This window comes from Venustampulla echinocandica, assembly GCF_003357145.1.
Source record: "Venustampulla echinocandica strain BP 5553 chromosome Unknown scaffold_2, whole genome shotgun sequence".
Lineage (NCBI taxonomy): Eukaryota > Fungi > Ascomycota > Leotiomycetes > Helotiales > Pleuroascaceae > Venustampulla > Venustampulla echinocandica.
The window spans coordinates 1,860,799-1,875,718 of record NW_022474207.1 but is presented as its reverse complement, the minus strand read 5'-3'; the positions used below and the strand labels follow the sequence as shown (position 1 = coordinate 1,875,718).

At 48.3% G+C, this 14,920-nt stretch overlaps 5 protein-coding genes across 5 annotated transcripts; 3 read left to right on the top strand and 2 right to left on the bottom strand.

Annotated features, from left to right (window-relative positions):
- Window positions 1-357: 357 nt before the first annotated feature.
- On the top strand, window positions 358-3,831 carry BP5553_04978 (Uncharacterized protein; the record flags this gene model as incomplete). Its single annotated transcript, XM_032013601.1, has 6 exons — window positions 358-432; window positions 491-1,977; window positions 2,031-2,491; window positions 2,541-3,197; window positions 3,255-3,494; window positions 3,551-3,831. The coding sequence occupies 6 exons, from the start codon at window positions 358-360 to the stop codon at window positions 3,829-3,831; spliced, it is 3,201 nt and encodes a 1,066-aa protein (XP_031870201.1).
- Window positions 3,832-4,107: 276 nt separating this feature from the next.
- Window positions 4,108-6,553, bottom strand: BP5553_04977 (DNA polymerase alpha subunit B; the record flags this gene model as incomplete). The annotated part of the gene is made up of 2 exons (XM_032013600.1): window positions 4,108-5,785; window positions 5,838-6,553. The coding sequence occupies 2 exons, from the start codon at window positions 6,551-6,553 to the stop codon at window positions 4,108-4,110; spliced, it is 2,394 nt and encodes a 797-aa protein (XP_031870200.1).
- Window positions 6,554-6,892: 339 nt separating this feature from the next.
- Window positions 6,893-8,491, top strand: BP5553_04976 (Uncharacterized protein; the record flags this gene model as incomplete). Its single annotated transcript, XM_032013599.1, has 4 exons — window positions 6,893-7,420; window positions 7,469-7,689; window positions 7,737-8,094; window positions 8,150-8,491. 4 exons carry the CDS (start codon window positions 6,893-6,895, stop codon window positions 8,489-8,491), a joined length of 1,449 nt encoding a protein of 482 aa, XP_031870199.1.
- A 469-nt stretch (window positions 8,492-8,960) lies between these two features.
- Window positions 8,961-10,361, bottom strand: BP5553_04975 (Ypt of gyp1p; the record flags this gene model as incomplete). The annotated part of the gene is made up of 1 exon (XM_032013598.1): window positions 8,961-10,361. One exon carries the CDS (start codon window positions 10,359-10,361, stop codon window positions 8,961-8,963), a length of 1,401 nt encoding a protein of 466 aa, XP_031870198.1.
- A 1,077-nt stretch (window positions 10,362-11,438) lies between these two features.
- Window positions 11,439-14,535, top strand: BP5553_04974 (uncharacterized protein; the record flags this gene model as incomplete). Its single annotated transcript, XM_032013597.1, has 5 exons — window positions 11,439-11,482; window positions 11,604-11,858; window positions 12,959-12,999; window positions 13,062-13,225; window positions 13,333-14,535. 5 exons carry the CDS (start codon window positions 11,439-11,441, stop codon window positions 14,533-14,535), a joined length of 1,707 nt encoding a protein of 568 aa, XP_031870197.1.
- Window positions 14,536-14,920: the final 385 nt, after the last annotated feature.

Below are 14,920 nucleotides of genomic sequence, written 5' to 3'. Positions count from 1 at the left end.
CTTCTTCCTATGACGATTGAACCAAATATAGAGACTCTTTATCCTTTTCTAGTCTAATGCCACTGTAACTCAATGCTTTACATAGCTAGATATGGAAAATATGCTCATGGTGAAGTATTGATACTACATTGAGTTGTGGCTATAGGTCACTTGACAAAGCCATGCCACTCGCATCCTCCAAACGGGTCGTCCCGAAAGAAAGCCCCGCCAAGCGAACCCGGAAACCTTGGCTGCCTGTACATTACAGCATCGAGCATTACTGTATTCGAAGCTTGGACGCTGGTCGCATACGACAGCTTCCACCTTTGTTCAAGACTTTTCCAGCCAGAACAACCGGGAAACCATGAAAAGACCAAGATGAGCTCGCCCTTGGCTTCAGGTGGTCCTGCACCGCCGTCAAGCCGAAGAGCCTCGCGGTTTACAAGACGAAGTGTGAGTTCCTGCCGACGCCCTGAAAGAACCCTGGGACTAATATCTGATTCGTGCCCAGTACCTTAGAAATGGAACATTCATCTTGCCAGCGACAGGCGAACGCGTGCGACGGCAGATTACCTTGAGAAATCCTGCGAACTTCCGCCCTAATTCTTCAGATGACTCGAATGACCCTAACCAACCGTTACTGCGCTTCCGAAGACCATACTCTCGAGCGAGTACGTTCCATACCGCTGTGGAGAAGTCGCTTGCTGTGCTAAATGAGTTCTGGCAATGGCTGAAGACCGATACTGCGAAAGCTATCCTGAAATGCTCTTTAGCATACTTGCTTGGGAGCATGGGGACTTTCCTCCCACCCCTTGCGCGGTTCCTGGGAAAGCAAGATGGGAAGCACATAGTGGCAACGATTACGGTTTATTTTCATCCTGCGAGATCTGCGGGCTCGATGGAAGAAGGGACTCTACTCGGTGTTGCTGCGTTTATATATGCCACCTTGATCTCCATTTCCTCGATGGCTGTGTCTGTGTTCATAGGGTCTAAGGCGCATATTGTCGGTCTTGCCTATACTCTCATCCTGCTAGTCTTCTGTGGAGGAGGACTAGGGCTCACTGCTTGGGTTAAACAAAGATACAGCACGCCGCTGGTAAATGTGGCAGCCAGTCTTGCCAGTCTTGGCATCATAACCGTCCTGACAAAAGAAAATGCAGTTCACGTTGGAATCTTCGATGATGACAAAATAGTTCAGATGATGAAGATGGTCATAATGGGCTTGGCTGCCTCTTTTTTTGTGAGCGTGTTGGTGTGGCCGGTTTCAGCCCGCACCGAGCTTCGGGAGACGATGATTAAAACTACAGACTCCCTTGGAGACATGCTTACAATGATCACTGGAAGCTTTCTTAGTGGTTCAGAAAAGGACATGAGCTCATCATCTTTCAATACCACTCTGGCCACATATAAATCTGTCATCATTCAGTTGACGAAGAATCTCAACGAGGCTAAGTTTGAGCATTATTTTCTTGGCACCGAGGAGCAATACAGGTTAGAAGCTAGCCTTGTAAATTGCATGCAGATGCTAGCACAATCTATCGGTGGACTACGAAGTGCTGCAGCGACGCAGTTTAGTTTGCTCAGAGAAAGCTCTGTTTCTGGCGGTGTTGTTCCCGCCAACCGGGGTTATTTCGACATGGCAGATATCCATGGAGGATCCCCATCTTCACCGTCAGTTATCAGACCAGAACATTTTGCTGTCCTGACGGCTATAGAGGAGGCATCTGAGGAAGGTAGTGCCACTGAGGAGCCTGGCCTTGGCTCAACGTTGAAGCGCACACCGTCGGGTACCAATGTTGCCAGCGCCTCAAGTTCCATGATGCCACCCGTTCGGACACCGGCCGAGATATTTTCGCGTTTTATTATACATTTGGGCCCCTGTATGAAGTCCTTAGCGTACACGCTTTCTCAAATACTCGAAGAGCTACCTTTTGGTAGCGGGCCGGATTACGCCATCGCCATCAACGAGCATTTTCACGCAAGCCTGACGGATGCACTGTACGTGTCAATCACTGAATCCCGCTTAGTGTTTATACTAACTTCTATCTCAGGAAGCTGTATAGTGATGCTCGGTCTGAAGCCTTGAGGGAGCTTTATAAGTCCAAAGAATTGGATCGGGATAGACCAGAGAGTATCGAAGCGGATTTCGAGGAAGTTGCTGCGAGTTGTGGTCATTTTAGTTTTTCGCTTCAAGACTTTGCCGAAGACATGCAAAACTTCCTAACAATCCTCGAAGATTTGAAAGAGCAAACCAAATCAAGTCAACGGTCATGGAAGTGGGCTCGATTTTGGCAGAAAGCCAAGCACAGGGAAGGTCGAGGTACAAATAACGACCCCGATGGCGAGCCACTACTTGCCCAAGTCGGACATACCGAGCAGCCCAAAGGTCGCCCCAAGCTGTGGTTGCGGCGGGGTAAATCGACATCTGGGAAAGCAGAAAACCATGAAAATTCTAAGTGGCCAATTCATCCTTGGATTCTACGTATAGTGAAGCTTTTTGAGCGAGATGACCGTAAGCCAATTTACTCGTGCCATCCCCGCAAACGCTTATGTTCATCTAGTTCGTTTCGCCATAAAAGTCGGCGGGGGAGCCGCTCTCTATGCGCTTGTCGCCTTTCTTCCAGCGACAAGACCATTTTACCGACAATGGCGAGGAGAATGGGGCCTCGTCTCTTATATGCTAGTCTGTAGCATGACAATAGGGGCATCAAATACTACCGGGATTGCTCGTTTTGGAGGAACTTTTGTTGGGGCTGTATGTGCCATTCTCGTCTGGGTTAGCTGCCAAGGAAACCCTTTCGCCCTCGCCTTTTGCGGATGGTTGTTTAGCCTGCCTTGTTTCTACCTCATCGTTGCTAAGGGGAAGGGCCCGCTCGGGCGATTCACACTGCTTACTTACAATTTGTCCTGCTTGTACGCGTATAGTTTGTCTGTCCAAGAAGGTGAGGATGACGACGACGAAGGAGGCGATACACCAGCAATTATTGAAATTGCCATGCATAGAGTGGTCGCTGTTTTCGCTGGAATTATATGGGGTCTAATTATTACGAGAATTATCTGGCCTATCTCTGCGAGGAGGAAGTTCAAAGATGGATTGTCACTGCTTTGTTTGCGAATGGGTCTTATTTGGAAGAGAGATCCTCTGTCGACACTTTTAGAAGGAGAGTCTGCAAATCCTTATATGAACTTGCAAGAGGAATTTGCACTTCAACGATATGGTAAGTTGGCCAATCCCTACTCAGTACCTAGCTCAAGCTCAACTAACCGCGTTACAGTTCGATATCTCGATACTATGAGAAAATCCGCTGGAAGCGAATTCCAGCTCCGCGGTCCATTCCCTTCGAAGACATACGGTCGAATCCTAGACTCGACGACTAAAATGCTTGACGCCTTCCATGCCATGAACGTTGTCATCCAAAAGGATCCGATAATAACTGAAGGCGAAGCCTCGCTCTTGCGGTACACAACAATTGAACGGGCTCAGCTCTGCGCTCGGATTAGTCATCTCTTTCAAGGTAAATTCTTCCTCCATTAGCGTACTAGCTTCTGTTCCATCTAACATAAGCCCTAGTTCTCGCAAGCTCTATAAAGCTGGAATATCCCATCAATGAAGGTGGCTTTCCTAGCGCCGCGAACCCACGAGATAGATTACTTGCAAAGATCTTCCACTATCGAAAAACTGTTGCTGGTAATGAGCATGAAGGCAGCGTGATCGCTAAGGATGAGGATTATGAATTATTGTATGCGTATGCTCTTGTCACAGGACAGTTGGCGGAGGAGATCGAGAGGGTTGAGAGGGACATTCAGTATTTGTTTGGAGTTTTGGATGAGGATTTATTGAAGTTAAGATAGCCGTAGAGAGGCTAGTGTAAGATTTTGCGAATAAGTTGGGACTTTTATACCATGTTTTCTAGGAACAAATCCAAAAGAGACAAATGCATACGCGTATTGATTTATTTGATTGACTCGGTGCTTATTTGGTTTAGTCTATATGAACTCAGCTCATAATAACTAAAGCTTCAGGATATACAATCCATCACAACTCATTTAGCTCTATAACCCAACCCATATGCTCGATTCCTCATGCTAACAAACGCCCCATCGCATAATCCCATATCATGACTGCCCTTAAAACAACGCTTCCTTAACTTTCCCGACTCTACTCCGTACATCATATTCAACCCATTTCGCTACTCCTCTTCTTCCAGGGGCAATGACGCTCCCAGGATTCATAACATGACAGCCCTCATAGGTAACAGAAAAGGCAGGCGCTTCGGTGTCAGCTATCACCATTGCCGTAGGCAAGGGATATATTTGCAAAGCACTGGTGTAATCCCAGAGAACCGGCCGGATTGCCATCCCGAATGGTGATAGATATCCTTGATCTAGGATAGTTTTGACTAGTTTTCTTGCAGCGTGCAAGTCGCTTGATACACTATCCTTGGTAGGTTTCTCCGCGGGCTGAGGGTCGGTGGTTTGTGTATCTGGGTCAACGTCCATATCTCCGCTCACTTCTGGAGCTGGAGGGGGCGTATCTACCATCCTTCCATCCTCATCTCCATCCTCATCACTTGGTTTCGAAGAAGAGAAATTAATAGCTGTCCGTCGTAGACGGCCTGTCATATCATCCCTGAATAGCAAAATCTCATGTGTTGGACCGAACAGACAGAGTCGTGAAGGATTAGTCGTCCAGATTGCTTCACCATCGGCTTTCCTCCCTCGTTCCTTCTCAGCTTCCGCGTTTGCAGTTGTGAAAGCGCGCTTAATACGGGATGTGAACATTTCCGGGATGCCTTTTCGAGGCAGGGCTGTTGCTGCACCAGCGGAGAAGGATGACGCCCAGGCATCGTTATCGCCTGGTACGAAGACAAAGGTTGCGGATTGGAGAAGCGTGGGATAGTCTGAGAGGGTGGATGCTAACCCGTCAAAGTATTCTTTGTATTCGATGCTTCCGCCGCTCCCGCCGCGCGCCATAACGGCCTGGGACACGAAGTTGCCCATTAGGATGAATGTTATTGGTGTGTCTTCTTCTGGTTTTGCTGCATAGATCCCCAAAAGTTTCTTAAGGGCCTGAAGAGTTTGGGGTTGGTCGAGGTTGACTTCTCCTATTATGACCATCCGTCCGCTTCCAGCCCTGGGTTCATCATCTGCAACTGGCTGTTTCATTAATCGCTCTTCTAATTTTCGCATCTTCGATCCCACAGCTCGTTCACTTCCAACTCCTAGGAAATCAACCCACCCAAAACCGCCGCCAGCGGTCACATCCCCCTCGCCATTTGTACCACTAAGACCTAACGTGACTTGTCGTCTTTCACAGGGGGGCCCGCCAATGAAGAACCCTATAAATTTGCCACCAATAGTACCCCCTATACCTCCGCTACTTCCAAGACTGGTACCGGAGTTGTTGTCGTCCTCTTCATATGTCCCGTCGACAAGAACAATCATTCCAGGCGCGAACCAAGCTCCATCCTCAGGAATCGGTTTGGCATGAGTGAGATCTAGGGCGATGCTTCCTGTTAGGTCATTTATCGCCAAAGTCCCAGTTGGAGCGATGGTTAATAAACCTAGAAGCATGTGATTGGTTCTATTTCGACCGAGTAGATTTGCGATTGGTGTCAATTTGTATGATTGCTGTGTGGCTCCAAAGTTTGATGATGAGCGTTTTGAAGATGTTTTCGATATCTCCAATGCTGACGTTTGAAAGGACTCGTTTCTTAGAAGGCGCTGGTGGATCAGATTATATCGATTACGGAAAACCTGAGTCTTGTGTGAAGCTTGAGGAAGTAAAGATGGTTTTGATGGATCTCTGGGCAAGAAAGTCAGTGCGGCTACTCATAAATTGCTTGAAGCTAACAAACCGGTCAAAATGCTTCTTTCCAACATTATATACTAGTCGAGGTTGTTCAAATGCATCAATGACTTTTAGCCATTTCCGCGGGTCTTTGAGACCATCCTCGTCCTCGCCATCCACATCTAGACTTGACATGCCCAAACTCGACTGGCTATCTTCTCTTGTTAAAAGATGCGGCCGTAACCCCAACCTTGTTTGGGAAACTTCTCCATTCTGCGACGATCCAAGAACAAGGCTATTTTGCCGACTGAGTTCTCTGCTTGCCACAATCCTCCCTCCAATCATAATCCCTTCCAAATTTCTCAAAATATCCTTTAGCTCGTTACTCTCACCGTCGACAATAACTCCCCCAGACCGATTCTTCCAGCTCTTGGCGACCTCCTCGAGAACTCTCTCCGCCAAACCCTCTTCTCGCCATCCTGTCCCACAATGCCTCCCAATAAACGTAGCAAGCACTTGGAGCGCCGAGGATGTGAGAGTTAAACTATGCTTTTTTGTGAAAGTTCGAAAGGCAAGGGGTCTTAAAGTTGGCGGAGGAAGAATAATTGCAAGTATGCTGGCTTTGGGAGGGATTGCGGCGGCATTGAAAGGTCTTATGGGATGGGCTGGGGTCCCGAAGGCAGGCGAAGAAGAAGGTATGGGGTTCGAAGGCGCGGGAGTTGCGGGAGCTTTGAATATTGAGGCTGGCCGAAGCTTCTTCTCTAATGGGTTCGGTCCTGTCATGGTTTTAACATAGCATTGGGTATTGAACTCTGAAATCGTGTTGTCGAGGGTTGGAGGGGCAGCTCTACATTCGGAAGACGCGTCGCGCGTAGAGTGTTCGCGTGATCCCAGTCCGCCACCGAGCTCCGGATACGTACTGGAGGATTCCCCATATCATCATCATCAAAGCTCCCCTCAATTACATGTCGCAAACACGATATTCCCACAATCATCCGAGACCTTACACCATTTAGGATTCCTTGATCAATCTCATTATCCGCGACAAGTATTGATTGACCTGATATCATATCATCACCTATCCGATTGAATTGAATCAACCGCGCAACAGCACCGTTGACAATGGCTGAACCGGTTGAACAAGCTATCGAACGAGCCACTACCGCGACGGATGAGTCGGCCGCGGCCATCGAGGTCTTCAATTCGATTAAAGTATCGTTAGCAGATCTTTGCGCCAAAGGAACAGCACAATATGCGCACAAAAACTACGAAGATGCCGCGGATCTGTACGCGCGAGCCTCAGAGCTCCAGGCCGAGCTCAATGGTGAGATGTCTCCTGATAACGCAGAGATCCTATTCCTATACGGCCGGTCGTTATTCAAAGTTGGTCAAAGCAAAAGTGATGTTTTAGGTGGAAGAGCCGGGGGCGAAAAGAAAAAGCCAAAGGCTGCACCAAAGCCCAAGGCTGAACCCAAGGAGGAACCCAAGGAGGAACCCAAGACTGAGGGCGAGAGGATTACGGAAGAAGGTGTTGCAATTACTGCAGAGGAAAATACAGGGACAAAATTGGAAGGAGATGTTGATGCGAAGAAGCCATTATTTCAGTTTACTGGCGACGAGAACTTCGAAGACTCGGGTGATGAAGTAGAGGTAAGGCCCTCCCCTAGACGCACATTACAAGTTCTTACTATGTGTTAGGGCGAGGATGGTGAAGGTGAAGATGAGGAGGAAGAAGACGATCTTGCAGCTGCGTTTGAAGTGCTTGATCTCGCACGCGTCCTGTTCATGAAAAGGTTAGAGCAACCGGAGGAAGAAGGCAAAGGAAAGGAAGTTGGCGACTCGGCGATGACGAAGCATTTGAAGGAACGGCTTGCAGATGCGCACGATCTCCTTGCGGAGATTTCTCTTGAAAATGAGAGGTAAATTCCAAAGTGAGCTTTTAATATGGCCCAACTAACTCCTTTAGGTTTCCGGCTGCTGTGTCGGACTTCAAGGCTTCGCTATCGCTGAAAAAGGAACTGTATCCCGAGGAGTCCGAGGTCATTGCGGAAGCTCATTATAAGTTATCTCTAGCCTTAGAGTTCGCCTCGAATACAAGTGAAAAGAAGGAAGGCGATGACTCGACCGCTGAAAATGAGGTTGAGGATGGGCAAGCTCTAAGAGAAGAAGCTGCGAGGGAGTTGGAGGCTGCAATCAATAGCACGAATCTCAAGTTACAGGCCAAGGAGGTTGAGCTTGCGTCTTGTTCCTCTCCGGATGACAATGAGGTCACCCGAGCCCAGATTGCCGATGTCAAGGAAATCGTTGGTGATATGGAAGGTCGCGTAAGTTCTCATTATATCCTCTCGTTGGAGTACGCATATTGATTTGATATGTTAGCTCGCGGAATTAAAAGCTCCTCAAGTCGACGTTGATGCCATCAAAAGCACTTTAGGCATGGCGGGCGGCAATGCTATGGGCGGCATCCTTGGTGCAACCTTAGGCGAAAGCCCCGCTGAAGCAGCCGCTAGAATCGAGGACGCGAAGAACAAAGCCAACGACTTGACAGGACTTGTTCGTCGTAAGGGCGAGAAGAGTGCAAAGGATATAGAGGTTGCCACTGTGCCGGCAGCAAGCACCAATGGAACGAACGGGACAAATGGGAAGCGTAAGGCGGAGGATGATGCCGAGGTTTCTGATAATGCGAAGAAGGCAAAGGTGGAAGATGCTCCAGAGGACTAGGAGGGATTGGGCGGGCGTGGCTTATTCGGGCGATTTTCCTGCATTGTGAAACAATAAAATATGGCGTTAACGCGGGATAGTAGGGAGGCCGTTATGGACTTAATTAGTTCGTTATGCACGAGGATATACCGAGATGGAATTTAGGGCATGCAATGCTCGTGCGTCCAATTTATGAGTTATCATGATATTAATTAAATGCTATCATGCCTTTCCATCTAGGGCGACAACTCTAACATTGATATCCTAAACTCCACGTTGGAGTTAGTCGTGCAATAATATTTGGATGTTGCGGTTCAGTCGCTGGGGTCATCCATTATCTGGCTCGGCGGGCTTCATTTGCCGTTAATGGTATCCAGCCCTAAGCGCGTAAGACCAGACATTGCGTATGAAAGGCTGGGTATCTTTTATGTTCGCGTATTCTGTGTCCTTGAAGTCTGCAAGACAATAATTCTATCGGATGTAATTCTGCTCAAGTAGCACTAATGGTGTTCGAAGGTGTTCTGTCAGATGGGCCCCGTAAATGGGAGGCAGATCCCTTGAAAAGGGACTGCCAAATGAAGGCCTCGCTGAGCAGGAGTTCGATGTCCTTCTCGGTCCAATCTCGAGTTGGGAGGGCCTGGAGGAACATCATAACTTCTTGAAAATCCATTTTGCGTAGCTTGTCCGACCATTTCACGAGAAAAGCAACACATACATAGAGATGGAATTCGGAGAAGCCTTGCTCCTCAGCCTGAAGTCCAGCGATTAGCTTGCGAATGGAGATGCGGAGAATAAGGCCTACCATGTACGTGTCCCACATCCTGATAGTGTTCTTCACACTGATCTCACGCATCAGCAGACAATTCATCCATCGGAAACTAAATTGGATAAATTCCACGCTTTCTTGCTCAAGGTGCTTTGCCAGAGGTTCGTCAATCCGTGCAGTCAGGTCGTGAAGAGCTGCAACTTGGCGTTGGATACCAGGCTGGGCGAAGATATAATTATCCTGGATACCATCTAGGAGTTTCGTCAAGCACCAAAATGAATCCGCTTCAACGGCATCCAGAACAGGTTTTGGCAGCTGTCCAGGATCCATCCCGCTTTCTACATCTGAATCTGTAATATAGCTTGCAAGAAACACTTGCCAGAAGGGTGTAACAAGGTCATTGATACCTTGAACGTAGCCGCTGGCAGGATGTCTCACGGCCCAGACATATAATATCCTTTCTAATGACCGTTGCGTAGCTTCGTAGCCGTAAAGCTCTAAATGTGGATTTGTGCGAGGAACATCAATGCTGATTTGATGCCATATTGCCTCATCCAAGCCCCGGGCTTTGCCGGTTGGTGTTGAAGTGTTTCCACTCCTTTCAAAAGCTTGTCGAACACCATCAAGATACTCTTTTCGCTTTCTCTCGAGAGTTGAAACACGTCTCTCACTGCTTGTGGGTAGGTACCCCAGAAGCAGTTGCCAAGTCATTGCTCGAACTTCTTCGGGGACCCCCGACCATGCTGCAGCTCTGAGCTCTGGGAGGGATATTGAAGTGGCCTGCAGTATCCTCTTGAACTTATTGATCCTGGTAATCCTCGCAGAATGGATATCGATATCTTTAGGTGAGGCGCCGGGAGGAACAGGAGGATGGTCAATAAGATGGAGCGAGTTAGCAGGATCTCGAAGGATCTCCTTGTACTGAGGTCTCAGTATCTTCCCCTCGCTCTTTTTCGCGACTGGATAACTCGGCGCGGGCCTCTCAATGGCAATATCCCCACTATTAGAAAGTGTACGAGGGCCAAACCCCCCATAACCGCCTTGCAAACCATGTCCAAACGGCGAGAGACTCCCTCCGGGCGGTGCATTCCTATCAACCGGGGTCTTTTTTGCTTTCCGCTTCATGTTTGATATGCTCGGTAACCCAAAATCATCTCCATCATCATTATCATAGCCATATTCATCATCATCTCCCTCGTCCTCGGCATTCCAATCATTATTTGTATGTGACAAAAAGTCGGTATATGTCCTCCGCGGCGGAGAAGTTAAACCAGATGGTCCTCTGTTCAAAGGCGGGGTATCGCTGCGTGTCTTATATGAGGATGACGACGGCGGTGTTCGCGGCCGTGTGGAACTTGAGGATAAAGATCTTGGACTCCAATGTCAGCGTGCCCAATGAATATATAGTCCATGGCATACAGGTTGTCAATCTTTAACATGTCCGCATGGGAATAAGAGGCCCCAACCACCAAACCAGGATCCCGCCCCGGTTTCTTTGAAGGGCCACTTTGGCGTCCATCTGCGTTTCGGCCTTGCCAGAAGGGAGATGCAGATCTAGAATTCCCCGTCAGCGTACCATTCTACCCCAATCTCTAATTCAATATCTCCAATTCAATGTCTGTCTGGGAGGAGGAATATAGCCTTCGGAGAGTGCTTTGGAACATACTCGGATCTCTCTAAAACGGAAAACGCGTATTAGCATTAATCAGGACTAGGAATATCAAATAGAGCTTGTCTTGTTAAACTGCTGGATAACGGAGGTTTAGGGTTGAACTTACCAACCTGAACCATCTCCTAGCCACGAAAAGCTACGGTCAGCTTTATTGCCTTCTGAGACTCAAAAGAAGCTGCACTGACCTGCTGCACTGGCTTCTTGCCACCATTTGAAGACGAGAACATGGTGCACAGTCCTCAATCCCAGTATCCTGTGGCTACCTTCATTCGAAACTCAACGACTTGAATTCGTTCTTTGGAAACCCTCACGTGGTAGCTCCTTCGGATGACTAAGCAAACCTCGCTGTTGGGGTGAAATCGTGGTGAGATCGCGGCTCGCTGAAAGTTCCAACTCACACTTCGCACCATCGCGACAACAACAATTAACAGATCGCGATACAGCTACAATTAACAGATCGCGACGACCCGGCCACTACTCAGCGACCCCGTTCTCGGCACTAATCAGATCGCTAGATTACAGATTCCACCATGGCAGAAGCAGAAAACTTCGAAGAGGATCTCTTCGCCGACCTGTATGTAGCACCATTCCAGCATCTCCCATCCTCTAGTCGTCCGAGATCGCCATTGTTTAATTATCTACTGCTTATCTAAATGATAAATAATTGAGCTTGATGGAACTGACACCTTTTGCAGATACACGGACGATAATCCCGCCCCAAAAGTCGAAGCTCCAGTTGTCAAAGCTGAAGTTTTGCCACCAACCGAAGTAAATGAGGATCAGCCAGACAACCAGGAGGAGCAGAATGGAGAAGGGGGCGGAGATGTGCAAAATTATAATGGCGACCAAGATATGGATGATGAAATAGATTTCAACCTTGGGAATGGTGGTACTCACTATGATACCCCAGCTACCAATGAGGCACACGGACCTGGCATCAAAGAAGATGGGTAAGACAGCTACTGAATTTCTTTTATTTATCACCATTTCTACAGAGATATCGCTTGACCATAGTGAAATGATCTTCGCTTTCGCATTTGGCCAAATTCTCGCTCGCAGGCATGGATTGACTGGCTCTCGATAATTCAAGATGTTATGGAACAGCAGGCCAAAGGGGACGTATGGTCTAGCGCTTCAAAAGGGATAGCATATGGAACATGAATGATGAAAGGGTCGACGGACGAGTACTTGGATTGGGTCGTAACTTCTAAGAAGTGGTGTGAGCGGGTGCTGGACTTCGGATGTGCAATCCCAAAACGAAGAATAACTCTGTGGAGTGAGAATTCGCACCAGACAAATCGGTTCAGGTTGCAGCGTTGGCTTCATGGAGCATCATAGCTGGGCGGCAAATGGCAACACATACCTACCTAGTCATGCAGCAAGAACTAAAGAGCGGAGACAACAGAGGGAGGGGTATTGTGGAGGGTTTGAGGAGCTGGAGTTCGCCCCATGCATTCACCATCAACAGCGGCCATAGTCAGAAGCCTACTACTACATAGCCTATTGTCGAGATAATCTTCATAGAGCATCGGAGGGGACCACAGATAGGCTATAGCAGAAAAGGCAGCGCGTAGCGCTCGACTCCAGTACCTAGCATCACGATAGCAAAAGATACGATTGATCTTGGATATCCTGGTGTCAACCTTCATTTCATGACTCCCATGGCTTCATTTGGCGTGGTCCGTCATCATGATATCGAAATCCGAGGATATTCGCGGAAGTATCCCCCGGTATCAACAGCCGACATCCTCAGCAAATGCTGCTGCACTCCGGGCAATAATCAGCAAGGCCCAGCTGTCCATAGATGCCAACATTCCATGCCAACTATTTTGAAACATGAAACTTTTATCGGACGAAAGGGGTGGCTTGTCTAACAACAAGCATCAAAATCCCGTTCATCAAGCACCCAAGGATTTCAAAGCGACTTGGCACAGAACGGGATCCCGTGCGGCGATATGGAAATACATTTCAATGTAGCCTAACTAGGCTCGCGCTTGTCTTTTCTTCTATTGCTTAAGGTGTCGCTGGCTAACTAGTATGGATTTTGTAGGAAGATGTTCATTGGTGGATTGAATTGGGATACTACTGATCGTAAGTTATGAAGTGGCCTACCAGATGTATATTTCTGAGCACTCTAACGGCGTGTATTTTAGAATCCCTAAAGGAGTATTTCTCTCAATTTGGCGAGGTCCTGGAGTGCACTGTTATGAGGGATGGTGCCACTGGTCGGTCACGAGGTTTCGGCTTCCTCACATTCAAAGATCCACGCACGGTGAATATTGTAATGGTGAAGGAACATTATCTAGATGGAAAAATTGTAGGTCCCACTTCGAGCTCATCTCAATTCTACCCGTCACCATCCTTCCCAATTTATTATCCACTTCCCCCAAAAGCCTATACAATCGCTAACGTAGCCATTTAAAGATCGACCCCAAGAGGGCAATTCCACGAGATGAGCAGGAGCGTACCAGCAAGATCTTTGTCGGTGGTGTCAGTCAAGAAGCTACCGAACAAGACTTCAAAGAGTACTTTATGCAATTTGGTCGGGTTGTCGACGCTACTCTCATGATGGACAAAGACACCGGTAGACCACGAGGTTTCGGATTCGTCACATTTGACAGCGAAACGGCCGTGGATGCTTGTCTGGAGGGACCGTTAGAGATCCTTGGCAAACCAATCGAAGTCAAGAAGGCCCAACCACGGGGTAATATGCGAGAGGAAGAGGAGAGTCGTGCAGGGAGAGGAGGCCGATTCCGTAAAGGAGGTGCAGATGAGGGCCAGAACGCAAGTCAAATTCCCCAAGGCGGCGGCAACCAGATGGCACCTGGCGGTATGACCCCTCAATTAATGGCCCAGTATTGGCAACGCATGCAACAATACTTCGCTATGATGCAGCAACAAATGGCAATGGGACGAGGTATGGGTGGTGGCATGTCTGGTATGAATCCTGCGATGATGCAACAAATGGCGCAAATGCAACAAATGCAGGCCATGCAACAACAAATGCAAGGTGGAGCGGGCGGTGGTCGAAGTCAAAGTCCTCAAAGCCCAAGCACAGCAATGGCCGGTATGCAGGGAATGAACCCAGCTATGATGCAGCAAATGCAACAGATGCAGCAGATGCAGCAGATGCAAGGAATGGGCGGTGGTAATGGCATGGCCTCTGCTAGTGGTTATACTGCTGGTGGTGGAAGCAACCCTGGTGGACGAATTGGCACACCGGGATATAACGCGTATGAGCAACAAGTCTTCGAGCAGCAGAAGTATGAGCAACAGCAGATGCGACGGGGTACTCGGGATCAATCCCAACAATATGGCGGAGCGGGCTATGGTATGGGTGGTGGTAATGGACCTACCTCCTGGGAAGGCATGTATGATGATGTTCCGCAACCAGCAGTTCCCAGCGGGGGTGGAGCGGGAGGAGGAGGGCGTGGAGGATTCCAAGGCGGCCGTGGTGGTGGAGGTGGTGGAAGCAATAGGGGCTCTGCACCTCCACAAGGTGGACCAGCGAGTACCCCACCAGCCAATGCTCCCACAGGACCAAAAAATGCCGGGAAGCCAGGTGCAAACTATCGGGGTGGAGGCAGAGGTGGCCAGCGTGGTTTCCATCCCTATGCAAGGGGTTGAATGGTGGAATAAACGGTTGGTTTGGTTTAAATCTTCAAGAATGCTGGTCTAAAGTTGATATTGGACCATGGACTTTTCTACTTTCAATGTCTCTGTTACACATGGTGCAGTTTAGGGCTTGCTAAGGTGCATTGGCCCTGGGACAATTATCTTGTATGAAAATAGTTTTCGGCGCAATCAATAGGACATTTGAAATTCTTCAAGCGAAAGGCGGCATGTTCAAGTAATGGCATCGAGATATTGATAAATACTCTCGACATATGTAACATAAGCTATCATACTCCTTCAGGTGCTTCAAACCAGTGACTTTGATTGTAAAATATGAAGTTCACTACTAGCTAGGTAGCTCCTTCCTCTAAGGATAAGCCAGGTAATATCTTCATCC